The sequence below is a fragment of the Schistocerca gregaria genome, chromosome 1, assembly GCF_023897955.1.
Source record: "Schistocerca gregaria isolate iqSchGreg1 chromosome 1, iqSchGreg1.2, whole genome shotgun sequence".
NCBI lineage: Eukaryota > Metazoa > Arthropoda > Insecta > Orthoptera > Acrididae > Schistocerca > Schistocerca gregaria.
The window spans coordinates 402,716,778-402,734,513 of NC_064920.1; the positions used below are offsets into that span (position 1 = coordinate 402,716,778).

General features: G+C 47.2%; 1 protein-coding gene across 2 annotated transcripts in view; it reads left to right on the forward strand.

Moving 5' to 3' along the window:
- The window catches only part of LOC126349289 (protein rhomboid-like), a 394,878-nt gene that overhangs the window by 319,324 nt on the left and 57,818 nt on the right, over positions 1-17,736 (forward strand). For both annotated transcript variants that reach the window (XM_050002419.1, XM_050002418.1), the window contains one exon: positions 2,980-3,196. In XM_050002419.1, coding sequence (XP_049858376.1) covers positions 2,980-3,196 — 217 coding nt within the window. The remainder of the gene's footprint in view (positions 1-2,979; positions 3,197-17,736) is intronic.

Consider the following 17,736-nt stretch of genomic DNA (forward strand, 5'->3'; position numbering starts at 1 on the left):
TTGTAACGTGTATAAACGGAGATATTTTTATGTGTGGTACCTCAATATGTAACAGACCAGCGTGTTGGCTGTTTTGTCTCTGCTTCGAACGTCACAAACCTTACTATCTGATTTTTCTGCATAGTCGTAAGTGCACCAGTAAGTGGACAATGGCCGTGAGTATAGATTAACCGTTTTGTGTCCGTGGTCCAGACTTCAAAGCCTGACCTGCTGCCCAGAGGAATATAAGTTTTAATGACTTGCTCTTGCATAGAGTTCTAAAACTACCGTAGCCTATCATAAGTCAATGTAGATTACGGTAGTTTCCTTAGTAGTTGTGGTCAGTTAAACCTGTATTTGGGCTACCTATTGGGCGTAACCTCATAATGATCACTTTCTTTACCTACGCGATCAGTCTCTTACTAGATTCAGTATTTTGTAGATTCCCCTACAAACTGGAAACGTTGAACTGTCCAGAAACTGAGAGAGAAAATTTAAAGCGCCAGGTAACATACAGAGCACTTTTGTTCTACATATTTTTCCTCCTGTTTGTTACTTAAAAATAAACAACACTTCTAGAAAATTTTAAACTTTCAATGTTTAATCCAAGTTTTATTCGAAAGTTATTGATTTGTGACGTGAAACAGACAGATATTGTAGTAAAACTAAAGAAAACAATACAGATGTATCATATAGCGCTACAAAAAGCAATTACATCAACGAAAGGATCAATTTAGAAAAAAAGTGCACTGCATAAATATATCAAATATCACTTCAATACTTCATCGAACTTACATAAAACATATTTCCGTTATTCATAAACAACTTTTGCATTTATCAATAACAACAATCATTACATATCTTTATGCTTGTACCTTTAATTTCTTTATTCACAAAAAACCGAGGAAATTCCGCGATCAATTAATTTTTATTACTTTTTAAATGGAATTCATTTTCTGTAAGGATATAAAATACACAATGGATTAAAACCGAGCTCGATTCTAAATATCTGCAAAATGAAAAGTCAAACGAACAAAAAAACAAAGAAGTCGCCGGAGTCGCCGGCTCTCAGTTTGTCTCTTACACATTCATTGCTTCTTCCCTACCACTGCTGCCAATACAATCGGAAACCCTACCGCTTGCTACGTCGTTTATGTAGAGTACCTCAACTGCTGAAGCAGTTTGGTAGTAAACTAAATTCCGTCGGGACAGGGCTCGGGAGGACCTTCAGTACCGATCGATCGCCGTGTCAAATTCAGCCGATAGGGGTCACTAAATGCGTATATGAAAGGGTATGTGGTCAGCCTACCGCTCTCACCGGCGTTGTCAGTTTTCAAGACCGGAGGCGCTACTTGCCACTCAGGTAGGTCCTCAGTTGGCCTCACAAGGGTTGAGTGCAGCAGCAGCACTCCGTATTCAGGCCACAAGTGGCCCATCGGGACCGTCCGACCGGCGTGTCATCCTCACTGAGGATGCAGATAGGAGGGGTGTGTGGTCAGCACACCACTCTCCCAAGGGTTGAGTGCAATGGTTGGCATACCAGGACTGTCACCCAACCAAATACTAGCCAAGCTCGAAAGCAATTAACTACGGTGATCTGACGCGAAAAGGTGTCAGCATTGCAGCGAGGCCATTGGCGCTTGGAGGCACTACTAAACCTAAAAAAATATCGCTTGCAATAACTATAATTTAATCTGAAAAGGCGTAAATACTTTTTTATGTTGGGCAGCGTACCGTTCAAAATGGTTCAAATGGCTCTGAGCACTATGAGACTTAACTTCTGAGGTCATGAGTCCCCTAGAACTTTGAACTACTTAAACCTAAATAACCTAAGGACATCACACATCCATGGCCGAGGCAGGATTCGAACCTGCGACCGTAGCGGTCGCGCGGTTCCAGACTGTAGCACATAGAACCGCGCGGCCACTCCGTCCGACTCAGTGTACCGTCCTCAGTGACTAACAGAAATATCTACTTTTATACTTGTTACACTCTGTATTGTTAGGTCTTTTACAGTACAATGTCTCTGCTATTGCAGACCAACAAGCTAGATGCACAAGTCCCCAAGACAAGTAACGGTGCTAGGGGTGCCCACAGAACATCGTTTTCTAGGGAAACGCCTTCAATGTCTCATCTTCACTCCACTACTCCTCACTCCCACTCTCACAGAAGCCCAGTCTCTCCACAGAGACTCTACGAAATGTGTAATGATAAGTTTCCAATGTAACTTCCTTTTGCTATCGTTATTTTTCACTGAAGATACTCACCTGCGGCATCAAACGTTTCCGTTACCATCAGGATAGAATATTGCTGGAATTTTAGTTATAGTCCTTAAGGTCAGGGAACTTTCTGTGTATCTAAAGGAATGTAGCGACATTGTGGAATGTCTCAGTTGCAATGGTGGATACATACGTGGTCAAATTAACGTGATCTCTTGACAGTGAAACGTTCGTAACGAGCAACCTTGCTGCCAGCCTCGAACTCCTCCGTAATGTCAGAGGATCTCGCCGGCCGCTGTGGCCGAGCGGTTCTAGGCGCTTCAGTCCGGTACCACGAGGCTGCTACGGACGCAAGTTCGAATCCTGCCTCGGGCATGGATGTGTGTGATGTCCTTAGGTTAGTTAGGTTTAAGTAGTTCTAAGTCTAGGGGACTGGGCTCAAATGGTTCAAATGGATCTGAGCAACTATGGGACTTAACTTCTGACGTCATCAGTCCCCTATAACTTGGAACTACTTAAACTTAACTAACCTAAGGACATCACACACATCCATGCCCCAGGCAGGATTGGAACCTGCGACCGTAGCGGTCGCGCGGTTCCAGACTGTAGCGCCTAGAACCGCTCGGCCACTCCGGCTCTAGGGGACTGATGTCCTCAGATGTTAAGCCCCATAGTGTTCAGAGCCATTTTAGAGGATCACGACAAGGGCGTGCTGCAGCAGCTTCCTGCGTAGCGCGGTGCCAGCGTGTCTCTGTGTCGCCAGCGTGTGTCTGTGTCGCAGGTGCTGGCGTACGTGTGCGTGGACGCGCGCCACGTGCTGGTGTTCAACCCGGGGCGGCGGCGCGAGGCGTGGCGCTTCGTGTCCTACATGCTGGTGCACTCTGGCGCGCTCCACCTGGCGCTCAACGTCGCCATTCAGCTGCTGCTCGCCACGCCGCTGGAGACCGAGCAGGGCTGCTGGCGCACCGCACTCGTCTACCTGGGCGGCGGGCTCGCAGGTAACCCCCACTGCGCCGAGCTTTGCTTCTGCTGCACCACCTCCACACTGGACCTTAGAGTAGGCACACGATTACATAGACTCTTTCATAATTCAGTAAAGTGTGAAGCTCCAGCAGTTTGTAATTTAATCACTAAACACGAGGGTAAGGCTTTCTTTTCTTTTTTTCTTTTTTTTTTGGGCTATACTGCTGCTGCCATAAATTGTATGTCTTACGTGAAAAACTGTATTACAAGGTAGAAATTCCATGTTTGCTACAAATATACGTGAGGGAGTTGGAAAATAAGTTTCCCCTGCCGCCTGTGGTCACAGTTGTGTGTGAAAGGAGAAAAAAGAGAATGAGGCATTAAAGATAAGACATATCTTTATTTTTCTACACAATTTCCAAGTACATTGAGACACTTGTCATACAGCTTTACAATCTTTATAAAGCCTTCCATGAAAAAATCAGGGTGTTGCATACGGAAGAAGCGTTGAACGACTTGTTTGACGTCAGCATTGCTGCCAAAGCGCCTTCCGCCGAGAGTCTTCTTCAAAGCAGGAAACAGATTGAAGTCACTTGGTGCGAGATCCGGACTGTAAGGAGGGTGGTGTAGGCGTTCCCAACCAAGAGTTGCAATATGTTTTTGCGTTGACGTCGCCGTGTGTGGTCTAGCATTGTCATCCAACAGCAGAACGCCAGATCTGAGAAGGCCAGGCCGCGTTTTCCGAATCACCTCTTTCCATTTCGACAGAGTGGCACAGTACTCCGCAGCATTGATGGTTGCGTCCTCAGGAAAGTTCAGCAGCAAAACTCCTTTGGCGTCTCAGAAAACGGTGAGTAGCACTTTACCTGCAGACGGAGTGCTTTTGAACTTCTTTCTGACAGGTGATGACGTATGTTTCCACACCATGGATGCTGCCTTCGATTCGGGCGTGTAATGGTGGACCCACGTTTCGTCCGCTGTCACAATCCGAAGCAGAACGTCATTACCAGATTCAAGGTAACGCACGAGCTGTTCCAGGTTGAACGCCATACGTTGTTCCATGCGTGTCGGGGTCAGTTGGCGGGGCACTCACCGTGCTGACACCTTCCTGTATCGAAAAATGTCGTGGATGATCTTGCGAGTTCGCTCATGTCCGATTGTAAGTTCTGCCGCTACTCCATCGATGGTTCGCTTTAATCATGTCATCCACCTTCCTGACATTTGCATCTGTAGTGGCCGTACGCGTCCGTCCAGGTCTCGGTATGTCCTGCACTTGCTGACGTCCATCACTGAATTGCTCGCACCATCTCCGCACCATTTGCCTCGACATCACACCTGACCCATACACCTCAACAAGGCGGTTATGAATCTCTGTGTCTGATGCTCCACGTGCCCATTCATAGCTATAACAGCTCTCACTTCCGCCATTGACCTCGACTCCAAAACGCACCTTCTCTCCGGGAAAAGACTGAGCGGCTGGCCTCTGCTTTGAGCAGGCACTGCGAAAGCGCCACCTGCTTGATCGCGGTCGACCTCTACCCAATGGTGTATCGGTGCCTTGTACGTGCGCGCTCACCTGCCGTGTCGTCTTCCACCCATATCACACAACTCTGCCCACATTCGACAGGGGAAACTTATTTTCCAACCCCTCTCCTATTACAATACGACAAGATACTTTACGATGATTACACGTGAACTTTAATAGTGGATCTCCATGTCATATACTGTAAACACTGTTATGTACTAATGTATGCAAAAATAGTGTAATCATCACGCAAAATAAACAATTCAACTATCTTGTTTCCTAACGCACCACAGGTTGCATTCTGCAGACCGTAATGTCTCTCAGGCGATCATTGGATGGTCATTTCATCAATGTCCTTGTCAGTTGTTCAGACACAATAGTGCGGCACATACCTCTTTATTGGTTAGCAGTTTCGTATAACAGCTGCGCTATAGATTTTTGAGATGTTCTCACTTTTACTAATGACCAGATACTCTTCCTAGGAAGGAGTTGCATGTAATAACAGTCTGTTGTCTTTTGACACATATACTACAGAGTCAAAGAAACTGATACACCAGCCTAATATGGTGTAGTGCAGAAGTGCCGCAACATGACGTGGCATGGACTCTACTAATGTCTCAAATAGTGCTGGGCGGAATTGACACCATGAATCCTGCAGGGCTGTCCATAATTGTGTAGGAGTACGAGGGGCTAAATATCCCTTCTGAACAGCACGTTGCAAAGCATCCCAGACACGCTCAATAATATTCATGTCTGGTGAGTTTGGTGGCCAGCGGAAATGCTTAAACTCAGAAGAGTGTTCAAAATGGGTCAAATGGCTATGATCACTATTTGACTTAACTTCGGAGGTCATCAGTCGCCTAGAACTTAGAACTAATTAAACCTAACTAACCTAAGGACACCACACACATCCATGCCCGAGGCAGGATTCGAACCTGCGACCGTAGCGGTCACGCGGTTCCAGACTGAAGCGCCTAGAACCGCACAGCCACACCGGCCGGCCAGAAGAGTGCTCCTGGAGCCACTGTGTAGCAGTTCTGGACTCGTGGGGTGTCACATTGTCCTGCTGGAATTGCCCAATCCACAGGAACGCACAATAGACATGAATGGACGCAGGTGATCAGAAAGAATGCTTATGTGCAGGTCATCTGTCAGAGTCGTATCTAGACGTAGCAGGAATCCCATATCACTCTCTCCCCTCCACCTGCGGATAGGAGGGTTAGAATAGACCCAAGGTATTCCTGCCTATCGTACTAGGCGACTAAAAGGAGTCTCCCTCGTTTCGGCACTATGAGTTCAGGTCCCATTCTACGGTTTGACCTGCCACTTACAAAATTCTACAGAAATGCAGGCTATATGGGGGAAGCACGCCTTACGTGGTGCTTGATTTATCCATAGCGCCCTTAGATTCGATCCCCTGAATCTCTCATCATGGCTTTGCATCTCCAATTGCAATTCAACTACTTGGGAGAGGACACTTTCCGGTGTATTTCATCTTCTTCCATTGTCTCCTGTCCTCTTTCGACCCCCATGACAATACTGGATTTCTCTGCGCTCAGTATCCGGCACGGTAGCCAGTCCGTCAGGTACCCATTTGGTGGTAGCCCTCTGACAACATAGGGATCGTTTCAGCTGTAAATTTCCCACGTATGCCAAAGAGTAGATCCCTGTCTTCCTGGGGCGTCAGGACTCCCGGCAACGGCCATCATGCCAGTTCACCTTTGCTGTGGCTGGGCAGCGCCCATGGCGTGCATCCCTAATCGGAGTAGATGGCATCAGGGTGGATGACCGGCAAGGAAGCGGACTAAGTCATGTCTTGCTGATGACCGTATGGCACCAGCAGTCTTTGAGAAGGGCAAGATCGAATGCATTGTCGACAGGTATGACCCTAAATCGTTTCCCTCCCCTGCTACACCATGGGAGGAACATAGAGCAACAGAACGGAGAGAGCCATATTCGCCTCGATTTTTAGTCTTTAGCAGAACTGATGGGGACTCCTTCCTACCTACCAAGCCTCAATTTTTCGTTAAACACCTTGAGGATACGTTTGGAGAAGTGACAGCGCTGTCTGTCCAAGATACGAAACGGTGCAATCTTAATTCAGACAGCATCCCCAGCCCCATCTCTAGCGTTACACGCCTGCGACAAGCTGGGTGATATTCCTGCTTCTCTCACTCCCCATAAAAGCCTCAACATAGTCCAGGGGATCATTTTCTATCGCCATCTCCTCTTGCAGTCTGACGACGAGCTCAGCACCAATTTAGAACGACGGGGTGCTCATTTCATCCAGTGCGTTTACAGGGGACCCAAAGACAACAGGATTGTTACTGGTGCCTTCATCCTGGCCTTTGAGGGTGATTCATTGCCTGAAAAGGTCAAGGTGATGGCTTACTGCTGGGATGTTAAACCATATGTCCCTCCCCCTGCTGGAAGTTTGGGCACATGTCTTCCCGCTGCACTTCCAGCGCCACATGTCGAGATTGCAGACGTCCACTGCACCCAGATACTCCATGTGCTCCACCTCCCACTTGCATCAACTGTGGAGAGCACCACTCCTCCTGCTCTCCAGACTGCCCAGTACTCCAAAAGGAGCGAAAAATCATGGGGGTAAAAGACCCTGGATCAGTTGACCTACACAGAGGCTAAACGTAAATTTGAAAAGACTACACCCCATTCTTTTGACGTCAACATGTGCTGCAGCTACGTCACCATTGCCGTCCCAAGTGCCAGAGGTTTCTCACTTCATGCCACGAACAGTGGCGCCCTCCAGGCCACTAGAACATATCCGCCCTCTTGGTGGTAGGGGGCAAATTTTCCTCCGTTGCTCCCAAAGCACCTACTTCTGGGGCAAGGTCCTCCCACACGCAGGGGACATCAGTCCCCTCCCCCCTGTCAGAGAAGCAACAGCCTCCTCTGGCTCCTGCTGTGCAGAAGGGGGCCCTTGGGGCCCTATCTCCAAAGGTCCCAACTAATGCCACAGTGGATACTCGACAGTGGCTCAAGGAGCCAAAAGCTGCTCTATGAAGAGCTTCACAGTCTTCCTCCATGCCTGAAACAGCTTAGGAGAAATCTTACCAGCAAGCCCCTAAAGAGAGTGAGAGAGCAAGCAAACTAAGGAGGAGTCTGCTAAGAAAGAGGACTCTCCAACACCACCACTCCCTATCAGTTCGGCATCTGAGGATGCAATGGAGATCTTAGCGTCCCCTATGGATCTGGATCTGATGCCTCACCCACCATAGAAATGGCTACAAATAATCGGTGACAGCAGGTGACCCTGATGCATAACCTGCCTCCTTGCGCACTTCATACCTTCTCAGCCTCACGATAACGTCATCCTCCAGTGGAATTGCTGTGGTTTTTTCCACCACCTGGCTGAGCTATGGCAACTCTTAAACTTTACACCTGCTTTCTGCATTGGCCTTCAGGAAACCTGGTTCCTGGAAATGCGGATCCCTGCCTTCCACGGCTATAGAGGATATTACAAGAACTGTAGTGACTATAATAGAGTGTCAGGTGAAGTTTGTGTCTATGTCCTGAATTCAGTATGCAGTGAACCTGTGTTGCTTGGAACCCCTCTTGAAGCTGTGGCTGTCATGATAAGGACGACGCAGGAAATAAGTCTGCAACGTATATCTTCCTTCAAATGACCAGACGGGCTTTAAACAAGGCAGACTGCGAAGCCTTCACCTCTGCTGTCACCATTGATTCTTCCCCACATTGTAACATCGATGTGATAGTTGAGCAGGTATCTACAACGATCGTTTCTGTGGCGAAAAATGCAATCTCTGGTTCATTAGGGTGGCCCTGACGAAAGACAGTCCCTTGGTGGTCGCCGGAAGTCGCTGAGGAAATGAAGGAGCGTCGGCGAGCTATACAGCGGCATAAGCGGCACCCCTCCCTGGAGCACCTCATAGCCTTTAAATGGCTCCGTGCCCGCGCTCGCCAGCTTATTAGACGACGGAAACAGGAGTGTTGGGAGAGATACCTCTCGACCATTGAGTGCCATACGTCACCTCCCCAAGTCTGAGCAAAGATCAAACGAGTTTTTGAGTACCAGACCCCAACAGGTGTTCCCAGTGTTAACATAAATGGCGTATTATCTACTGACGCAAACGCGATTACCGAGCACTTTGGTGAGCACTGCGCTCACGCCTCTACGTCGGAGAATTACCCCCCAGCTTTCGTACTCTCAAATGGAGGAGCGAGGAAAAGTCTTCCTGTTCACAACGCACCACAGTGAACCCCATAACGCCCCATTACAGAGTGGGAGCTCCTCAGTGCCCTTCCACATTGTGCTGACATAGCTCCTAGGCCACATCGGATCCACAGTGAGATGATTAAACTGAACCGTGATTTATTTTCAAAGAATATTCTTAAGAATTTGTTTTATTTACTAGCGATTCATCAAGAACATTAACACATTTAATCACACTATGTAAGCATGGAAGTAGTTGAAATCATAACCAAATTACTTTTAACAAATGGGAATTTTATTCACTTTAATAGTGCCTAAAAACATTTTTTGAAAGAAACAGATTTAAAATTATAATCAGAAAGCACTCTATAAATATCAAAGTTACAATTTATTCAGAGACAGAAAGAAACAAGTTTTGACTGTATAAGCTTTCGGGCAGATAACCTTGCTGCTCCCTTTGCACACGGCCGTGGTTACGACCGCTCACAACAGCCTCTGAAAGACTACACTGGTGCAAATCTGCAACACACCAGATTACTTTAAACTAAGAGTTTTAACAATTTACACAAGCACACAAACTATGCACCCCCGTAGGAGGAATGGAAATGGTACAAAACGCTAACAATTAAAATATTAACCTTGCCACCGAAGGTGCAACTTGGTTTTAACTTCTAAGAAAAGTCTTACGGTGAAACGATGGCAACTTTATATACTAAAATGATCATTTAAATAAAAGCCCACGAAATGCAATCTTATATAAAATTCTACAAGGTTGACCAAACAATAGTTAAGATGCTCTACAGTACACAGATACCGCCTCTCAAGATCACAGGCAATAATATCAAAGTTTCCAAAGATCAAAACATAATCCAGGTATTAGGCCGTTACACTGAAAGCAATAAATTCGTTAACACACCAAATCCGACAAACATGACAGAGGCAGCTACTAACGTACGGTAGATTGATAGGGAGATTATCGAACAACTCGAACCGCAAGTTACTCTAACCCGCCCCTACTCCACAAGCGAAAAACGGACCACCCAATTTATAAACAACCACCTTCGCGCGGGTGGGCAAACGGAGAAGAATGGTGGGACGATCCCAAAGCAAAACTACTGGTGACCTCACCAAGAAAACAAGTAGAATTTAGCAAGAGTAAATCAGACAACATATCACCAATCTCTTAAGTTATAATAAACTGCGATTTCTCGAGAAGACCTGGCGTTGCACCCCCAAATCGCTCTCTGAACCGTCCACTGCCAGCCGCTTCAACGGACGCAGGAAGGCGCGCCGATCTCCCATCTCACGGCATCGCAGCTCGCACCGGCCAGACTGATGTCGTGGGTTGACTCCTGTTGCTCTCGTGCCGACCGCGAAGTCACAAACCCTCGCTATGCGCCGCTGCCCACTGGACTCACGTGGCGACCTTACATGCGCCTACGCTCAAGACGGACAAGTAATCTTGTGTCTCAGTGCGCGACCGACCAACCGATCGATCCAACCGCCAGTGACCATTGCCTGAGCAAACTCGAGCAAACTGGCGGCCTAACGCGCACACTCAGATGCAGGAAGTAAGCCCCGACCAGGCGACCACTCGCCGAGTTCTCTTACTGGCGCGGCGGAGTGGAAACACTCTCATTTTGCCGACTTTAAAGGTTGATCCGAACGACAGACAACTAGCACTCCGAACGACAGACACACTCTAACTGCTTAACAAATGCGGACGAGAGGCAGACTAGCAAGCCGGGGACAAGGGAGTGATCCTGTGTGACCGACTGGCGAGCTCATAGCGCCCCTTAAATGCACGTGAACAGGCAGCCTTTCCTCTTCCCACCAGAAGGAGACACCAAAGCTACGGTAGCCACAGCGGCGCCACCGCCAGAAACGGAGGGCAAATGCTTCACACTACGCGCTGCGGCGCGCTCTTCAAAACAGAAATTTTTACCACGGCTCATAAACATCTCTCGTCTGACTACAAGCGACATCTCGTGATCTTTAACTAGATCTGGTGCGATGGCGTCTTTCGATCGCACTGGCTGGGAAGCACCATCATACCCGTGCTCAAACCTGGCAAAAAAACCGCTTGATGTGGATAGCTATCGGCCCATCAGCCTCACCAACGTTCTTTGTAAGTTGCTGGAAGGTATAGTGTGTTAGCGGTTGGATTGGGTACTGGAGTCACGTGGCCTACTGGCTCCGTGCCAGTGCGGATTCCGCCTGGGTCGCTCTACCACTGATAACCTTGTGTCCCTGGAGTTTTCCACCCGAACAGCCTTTTCCAGACGCCAACACTTTGTTGCTGTCATTTTCATTTACGAAAATCGTATGACGCTACCTGGCAACATCATATCGTTGTCACATCATACGAATGGGGTCTCCGACGCCCGCTCCCGATTTTTATCCAGAATTTCCTGTCGCTTCGTACTTTCCGTGTCCAAGTTGGTGCCTCACATAGTTCCACCCTAACCAGGAGTTCGGGATCCCGCAGAGCTCTCTATTGAGTGTATCTCTATTTTTAGTGGCCATTAACGGTCAAGCAGCCGCTGTAGGGCCGTCCGTCTTACCCTCTCTGTATGCAGACGGCTTCTGCTTTTCTTTCTGCTCCACCAGGACTAGTGTTGGCTGGAGTGGCCGTGTGGTTCTAGGCGTTACAGTCTGGAACCGCGAGACGGCTACGGTCGCAGGTTCGAATCCTGCCTCGGGCATGGATGTGTGATGTCCTTAGGTTAGTTAGCTTTAAGTAGTTCTAAGTTCTAGGGGACTGATGACCTCAGAAGTTGAGTCCCATAGAGTCAGAGCCATCAGGGAGCCATCCACAAGCCGCAGTCATGGGCTCTAGCCCACAGCTTCCAGTTTCCGGCCGCAAGGTCACGTGTTAGGCACTTCTGTCGGCGTCGTACTGTTCATCCGGAACCAGAACTTTACCTTACTGACGATCTCATCACTGTAGTGGAGACATATCGATTTTTAGGACTGGTTTTCGACGCCCAATTAACTTGGCTTCCTCACCTTCGTCAGCTTAAGTGAAAGTGCTGGCAGCACCTCAATGCCCTCTGCTGCCCACCAACTGGGGTGCAGATCGCTGTACGCTGCTGGAGCTCTACAGAGCCCTTGTTCAGTCCCGCCTTGACTATGAGAGTCTTCTGGTTTATGGTTCGGCGGCGCCCTCAGTGTTGCGTTTACTCTACCCAGTGCTTCACTGTGGTGTTCGATTAGCGACGGGAGCTTTTAGGACAGGTCCGGTGACCAGCGTCCTGGCGGAGGCTGGAGTCCCTCCATTGCAGGTCAGGCGTGCACAACTGCTCCCCAGTTACGTTGCACACGTTCGTAGTTCTCCTGCGCATCCGAATTACCGTCACCTTTTCCCACCCACGGCGGTTCATCTTCCGCATCGGCAGCCCAGCTCAGGACTTAAAATTGCAAAAAAAAAAAAAAAAAAAAAAAAAAAAAAAGGCTCAAATGGCTCTGAGCACTATGGGACTTAACATCTGAAGCCATCAGTCCCCTATAGCTTAGAACTACTTAAACCTAAATAACATAAGGACATCACACACATCCATGCCCGAGGCAGGTTTCGAACCTGCGACCGTAGCAGTCTCGCGGTTCCGGACTGAAGCACCTAGAACCGCTCGGTCACCACGGCCGGCTTAAAATTGCAGTTCACGTCCGATCCCTTCTATCTGAACTGGAGTCCTTGCCTTTACCACCTATACTCGAGGTCCATTCGTGTATACATCCATAATGTACACCTAGGCCATAGCTTCGCCCGGACCTTTTAGACAGCACAAGGGACTCAGTTCACCCCGCAGCTCTCTGCTGTCACTTCCTGTCGATTCTTGACATGTACCGAGGCCATGAATTGGTTTACACCGATGGCTCGATGGCCCATGGTCACGTCGGCTTCACGTATGTGCGTGTAGGACATATTGAGAAGCATTCCTTGCCCGATGGCTGCAGTGTTTTCACTGCAGAGCTGGTGGCTACATCGCGTACGCTTGAGCGCATCCGTTCATGCCTGAGGAGTCGTTTTTTCTGTATACTGACATCATGAGCAATCTACAAGCTATCGACTAGTGCTACCCTCATCATCCTTTGGTAGCGACCATCCAGGAGTCCATCTGGAATGGTCCGGTCGTTCACTGGTGTTTGTGTGGACCCCAGGGGAGATCGGAATCGCAGGCAATGAACTTGTTGATAGGCTGGCCAAACAGGCTACACGGGAACCACTTACGGAGATCGGCATTCCAATAACTGACCTGTGTTCTCAGGTCTTTCAGCTTTGGGAGGCGGAATGGCATAGTGTCAGGACGCACAACAAACTGTGTGTCATTAAAGAGACTACGAATGTGTGGAAGTTTTCCAAGCAGGTCAGTGTGGACGAGCGGTTCTAGTCGCCTCAGTCTGGAACCGCGCTGCTGCTACGGTCGCAGATTCGAATCCTGCCACGAGCATGATGTGTGTGATGTCCTTTGGTTTGTTAGGTTTAAGTAGTTCTAAGTCTAGGGGAGTTATGACCTCAGATGTTAAGTCCCATATTGCTTAGAGCTATTTTTTTATGTTTTCCATGTGAGCCTCTCGCACGGAATCAGTTGTCCTCTGCCGGCTCCGCATTGGTCATACTTGGGCGACCCACGGCCACCTCCTGCGCCGTGAAGAACCGCCTCAGTGTCGATGTGGCGCCCGGTTGATAGTGGCCCATATTCTGGTGCACTGTCCCACTTTGACTGCCATGCGACGAAATCTTCGGTTACAGGACTCATTGCCGCTAATTTAACTGACAACACCTCATCGGATGATTTAGTTTTACGTTTTATTCGTGAGGGTGGGTTTTGTCATTTGATCTAATTTTTAGCGCATGTCCTTTGTCTCTCTGTGTCCTCCACCCTAGTACTTTTAGGGTGGAGGTATTAGTGTGTTGTTTTATTGTCATGGTCAACCAGCCATGGTAATATGTTTTGTCGTTTTAATCTCTTCTACCTGTTTCTTGCGTTTCTGTGGTTTTCTTCTCCCCTTTTGTCCATTTAAGTGTTTCTTGCCCTTCTGTCGTTGTTGTGGTTTTTCCTTTCTCTCCGTTTTGTGTTGACAGTCTCGCTTGTTTTATTCTCACCCTTGTTGCATTGTTTTATTCGGAATAAAGGACCGATGACCTAGTAGTTTGGTCTCTTCCCCCCTCTTTTAAACCAGCCAGCCAACGAACCGTATCACTACAGCTGCACACGCCTCACATCAGTACAGAGCCTCCACCAGCCTGAACAGCCCGCTGCTGACATGCAGTGTCCATCCGCTCGATGCAATTTGAAACGAGATTCGTCCGACCATGCAGCATGTTTCCAGACATCAACAGCCAATATCGGTGTTGACGCACTCAGGCGAGGCGTAGTTTTGTGTCGAGCAGTCATCAAGGGTACACGAGTGGGCCTTATCGATAGCGTTTCCTCGAATGCTTCACAAGCTAACACTGGTTGATGGCCCAGCATTGAAGTCTGCAGAAATTTGCAGAAGGATTGCACTTCTGTCACGTTGAACGATTGTCTCCAGTCGTCGTTGACCACGTTCTTATAGGATCTTTTTCCGGCCACAGCGATGACGGAGATTTGATGTTTCATCGGATTCCCGATACTCATGGTACACTCGTGAAACGTTCGTACGGAAAAATCCCTACTTCATCGCTACATCTCATATGCTGTGTCCCATCGCTCGTGCGCCGTCTGTAACACCACGTTCAAACTCACTTACATTTTCATAAACTACCATTGTAGCAGCAGTAACAGATCTAACACCTGCGCCAGACACTTGTTGTCTTATATAGGCGTTAATTCAAATTACGGGTGCTCTGTACGGTCACTATTTGTGATGCGAAAATCGTCAGTACGAGCGTGTAATTCATTGACGCGGTAGCAGCCTGCTTTGCAAATCTGTTCTAGGAAGCAGGGGTTTAACAGTGAGACTCGAAGGTGGCAGAATTTTGAAAACCATTAACAGGCTTTCCTTTGCCAGTGTAACATTGATACATAACAGTAATATGCAGAAAAATCCCATTGGTTCTCTGTCTTACAACCAGTCGCGGGACACGTATGACCCAATGGTGGTCAAAAGGTTAAGGAAACATACGTGGTAGTTACTTGTTCTGTAGGTCATATTTACGATCAACGTTGCTACGTAGAACGTGCCAATAGATCAAACATAGAACATCATAAATATCTAATGAAAGGGATGTAAAATATTAACATGTCTACATGCTGACAGTTTACAAGTTTTTCCCGATTTTCAACGTTTTCGTTGACGAAGAGAAACCATTCCTTCTACGTCTTCACGATGGGTAGGCAGTGGACACTTGTCTTCCAATCTAACAACAGCCATGTTCAGAGGGCTACTAGCATACATCTCTAGTTTGACGAACGCTCAGCAGCCCTACAGATTGTTTCACTAAATCACGTGTTTTCTAAACCCCATAGAAAGCGTCTGGAACTGTTTGGAACAGCGGGTGAAAATTTCGAGTCGACATTGTTTCTGTCCAAGGATAGCTCTGCGATATAGAAGATGTTGTTAAACGTAAATATGTTTAATTACAATTTCAAAATACTTCAGCTATCTGTCAGACCTTTTTTCCGTGAGTGGACTGTCAAAGAATTTTGTAGCTGCGTATTTAATCCCTTTATGTGTTAAAGCTAGATTCGTTATTCGGTAAAGCGGATAATTTTTCCTTCTAGTGTTGTACATTCAAATATCTCTATTACTCTCAGGCTCACACAAAATTTCATAAGTGATTAAAGGTACTGTGACACTATGTGGATGATATTTCTAACTGCTTGAAGAGATACCTGCAAGATGTACGTGTGTGAACTCCATACATAATTCTAGTTGTGCGAAAGAACAAACACCACGTGAAATCCGCAGCTGTGATACATATTATGTAAACTGAAAATGTTGGGAGGGGGAGAAAGAAAAATAAAGGGAAGCAACTAATGATATCAGCTACATCGGGACTTTATGCGGTATCAGCGGTGATGAGAAACAATGTGTGCTGCATCGAACCTCGGACCTGGGACCTATTGTTTACTAGGCAGTTGATTTAATCACTGCACCACCCAGACAAAGTGATTACCGCAAATGCGCGGACTGTCTTGACACACTCCCTGTCTGACCCACGGTCTCCGCAGTTCCCTTCCGTATCGTCCGCGCTCGATAATTTTAGATTCTCCCTGGAGGTCGTCCGTAAAAGTCCATTCACACTGAAGGCTGTAGAGTCATTGTCCATTTGGGTGAATCACTTATTCGGACATGGACAAGAGAACAAACACCACGCAATCATATAACTGATTCACCTCGATGGGCAATAAATCCACTACCAGCAGTGCGGATGTGCACTCCAGCGGGAATCTAAAATTAGCGAACATAAAGGACATGGACGGGGACGGCGAGAAGTTGTTGGTAGGTCGGAATGTGAGTCGACCGGGTAGCGTGCCAAGATAGTTTGCATATTTACGATAAACACTGCGTTTCGGTGGCGTAGTGGTTAACGCAACTGCCCATTAAGCAGGCGATCCCGGATTCGAGTCCTAGACCGGCATACATTTCCACTCGTCGCCGCTAATGCCGCATAAAGTCCCGATGCAACTGGTATCCTTGTTAGTTCCTTTCCCTGCCTTTCCTTTCCTCACCACCACTCCCTCTCCTCAATTTTCAGGAGGATATTTCTATTTAGTGACTTCTGTGCAATAAATGCTTCTTGACATAGGGAAACGACGTAAAGCGTAAATTTGGTTCGTCAGATGGGGATCTCAGCCACAGTCCACTCTAATTGAAACGCGGTCCATTACCTAGTACGCCCTCTTGCTCGGTATTTAATCATAGCTAACACTTGGTTTAAGAATCATGAAAGAAGGTTGTATACGTGGAAGAACCCTGGAGATACTAAAAGGTATCAGATAGATTATATAATGGTAAGACAGAGATTTAGGAACCAGGTTTTAAGTTGTAAGACATTTCCAGGGGCAGATGTGGACTCTGACCACAATCTATTGGTTATGACCTGTAGATTAAAACTGAAGAAACTGCAAAAATGTGGGAAATTAAGGAGATGGGACCTGGATAAACTGAAAGAACCAGGGGTTGTACAGAGTTTCAGAGAGAGCATAAGGGAACAATTGACAGGAATAGGGGAAAGAAATACAGTAGAAGAAGAATGGGTAGCTCTGAGGGATGTAGTAGTGAAGGCAGCAGAGGATAAAGTAGGTACAAAGACGAGGGCTGCTAGAAATCCTTGGGTAACAGAAGAAATATTGAATTTAATTGATGAAAGGAGAAAATATAAAAATGCAGTAAATGAAGCAGTCAAAAAGGAATACAAACGTCTCAAAAATGAGATCGACAGGAAGTGCAAAATGGCTAAACGGGGATGGCTAGAGGACAATTGTAAGGATGTAGAAGCTTATCTCACTAGGGGTAAGATAGATACTGCCTACAGGAAAATTAAATAGACCTTTGGAGAGAAGAGAACCACGTGTATGAATATCAAGAGCTCAGATGGCAGCCCAGTTCTAAGCAAAGAAGGGAAGGCAGAAAGGTGGAAGGAGTATATAGAAGGTTTATACAAGGGCGATGTACTTGAGGACAATATTATGGAAATGGAAGAGGATGTAGATGAAGACGAAATGGGAGATACGATACTGCGTGAAGAGTTTGACAGAGCACTGAAAGACCTGAGTCGAAACAAGGCCCCCGGAGTAGACAACATTCCATTAGAACTACTGACGGCCTTGGGACAACCAGTCCTGACAAAACTCTACCAGCTGGTGAGCAAGATGTATGAGACATGCGAAATACCCTCAGACTTCAAATAGAATATAATAATT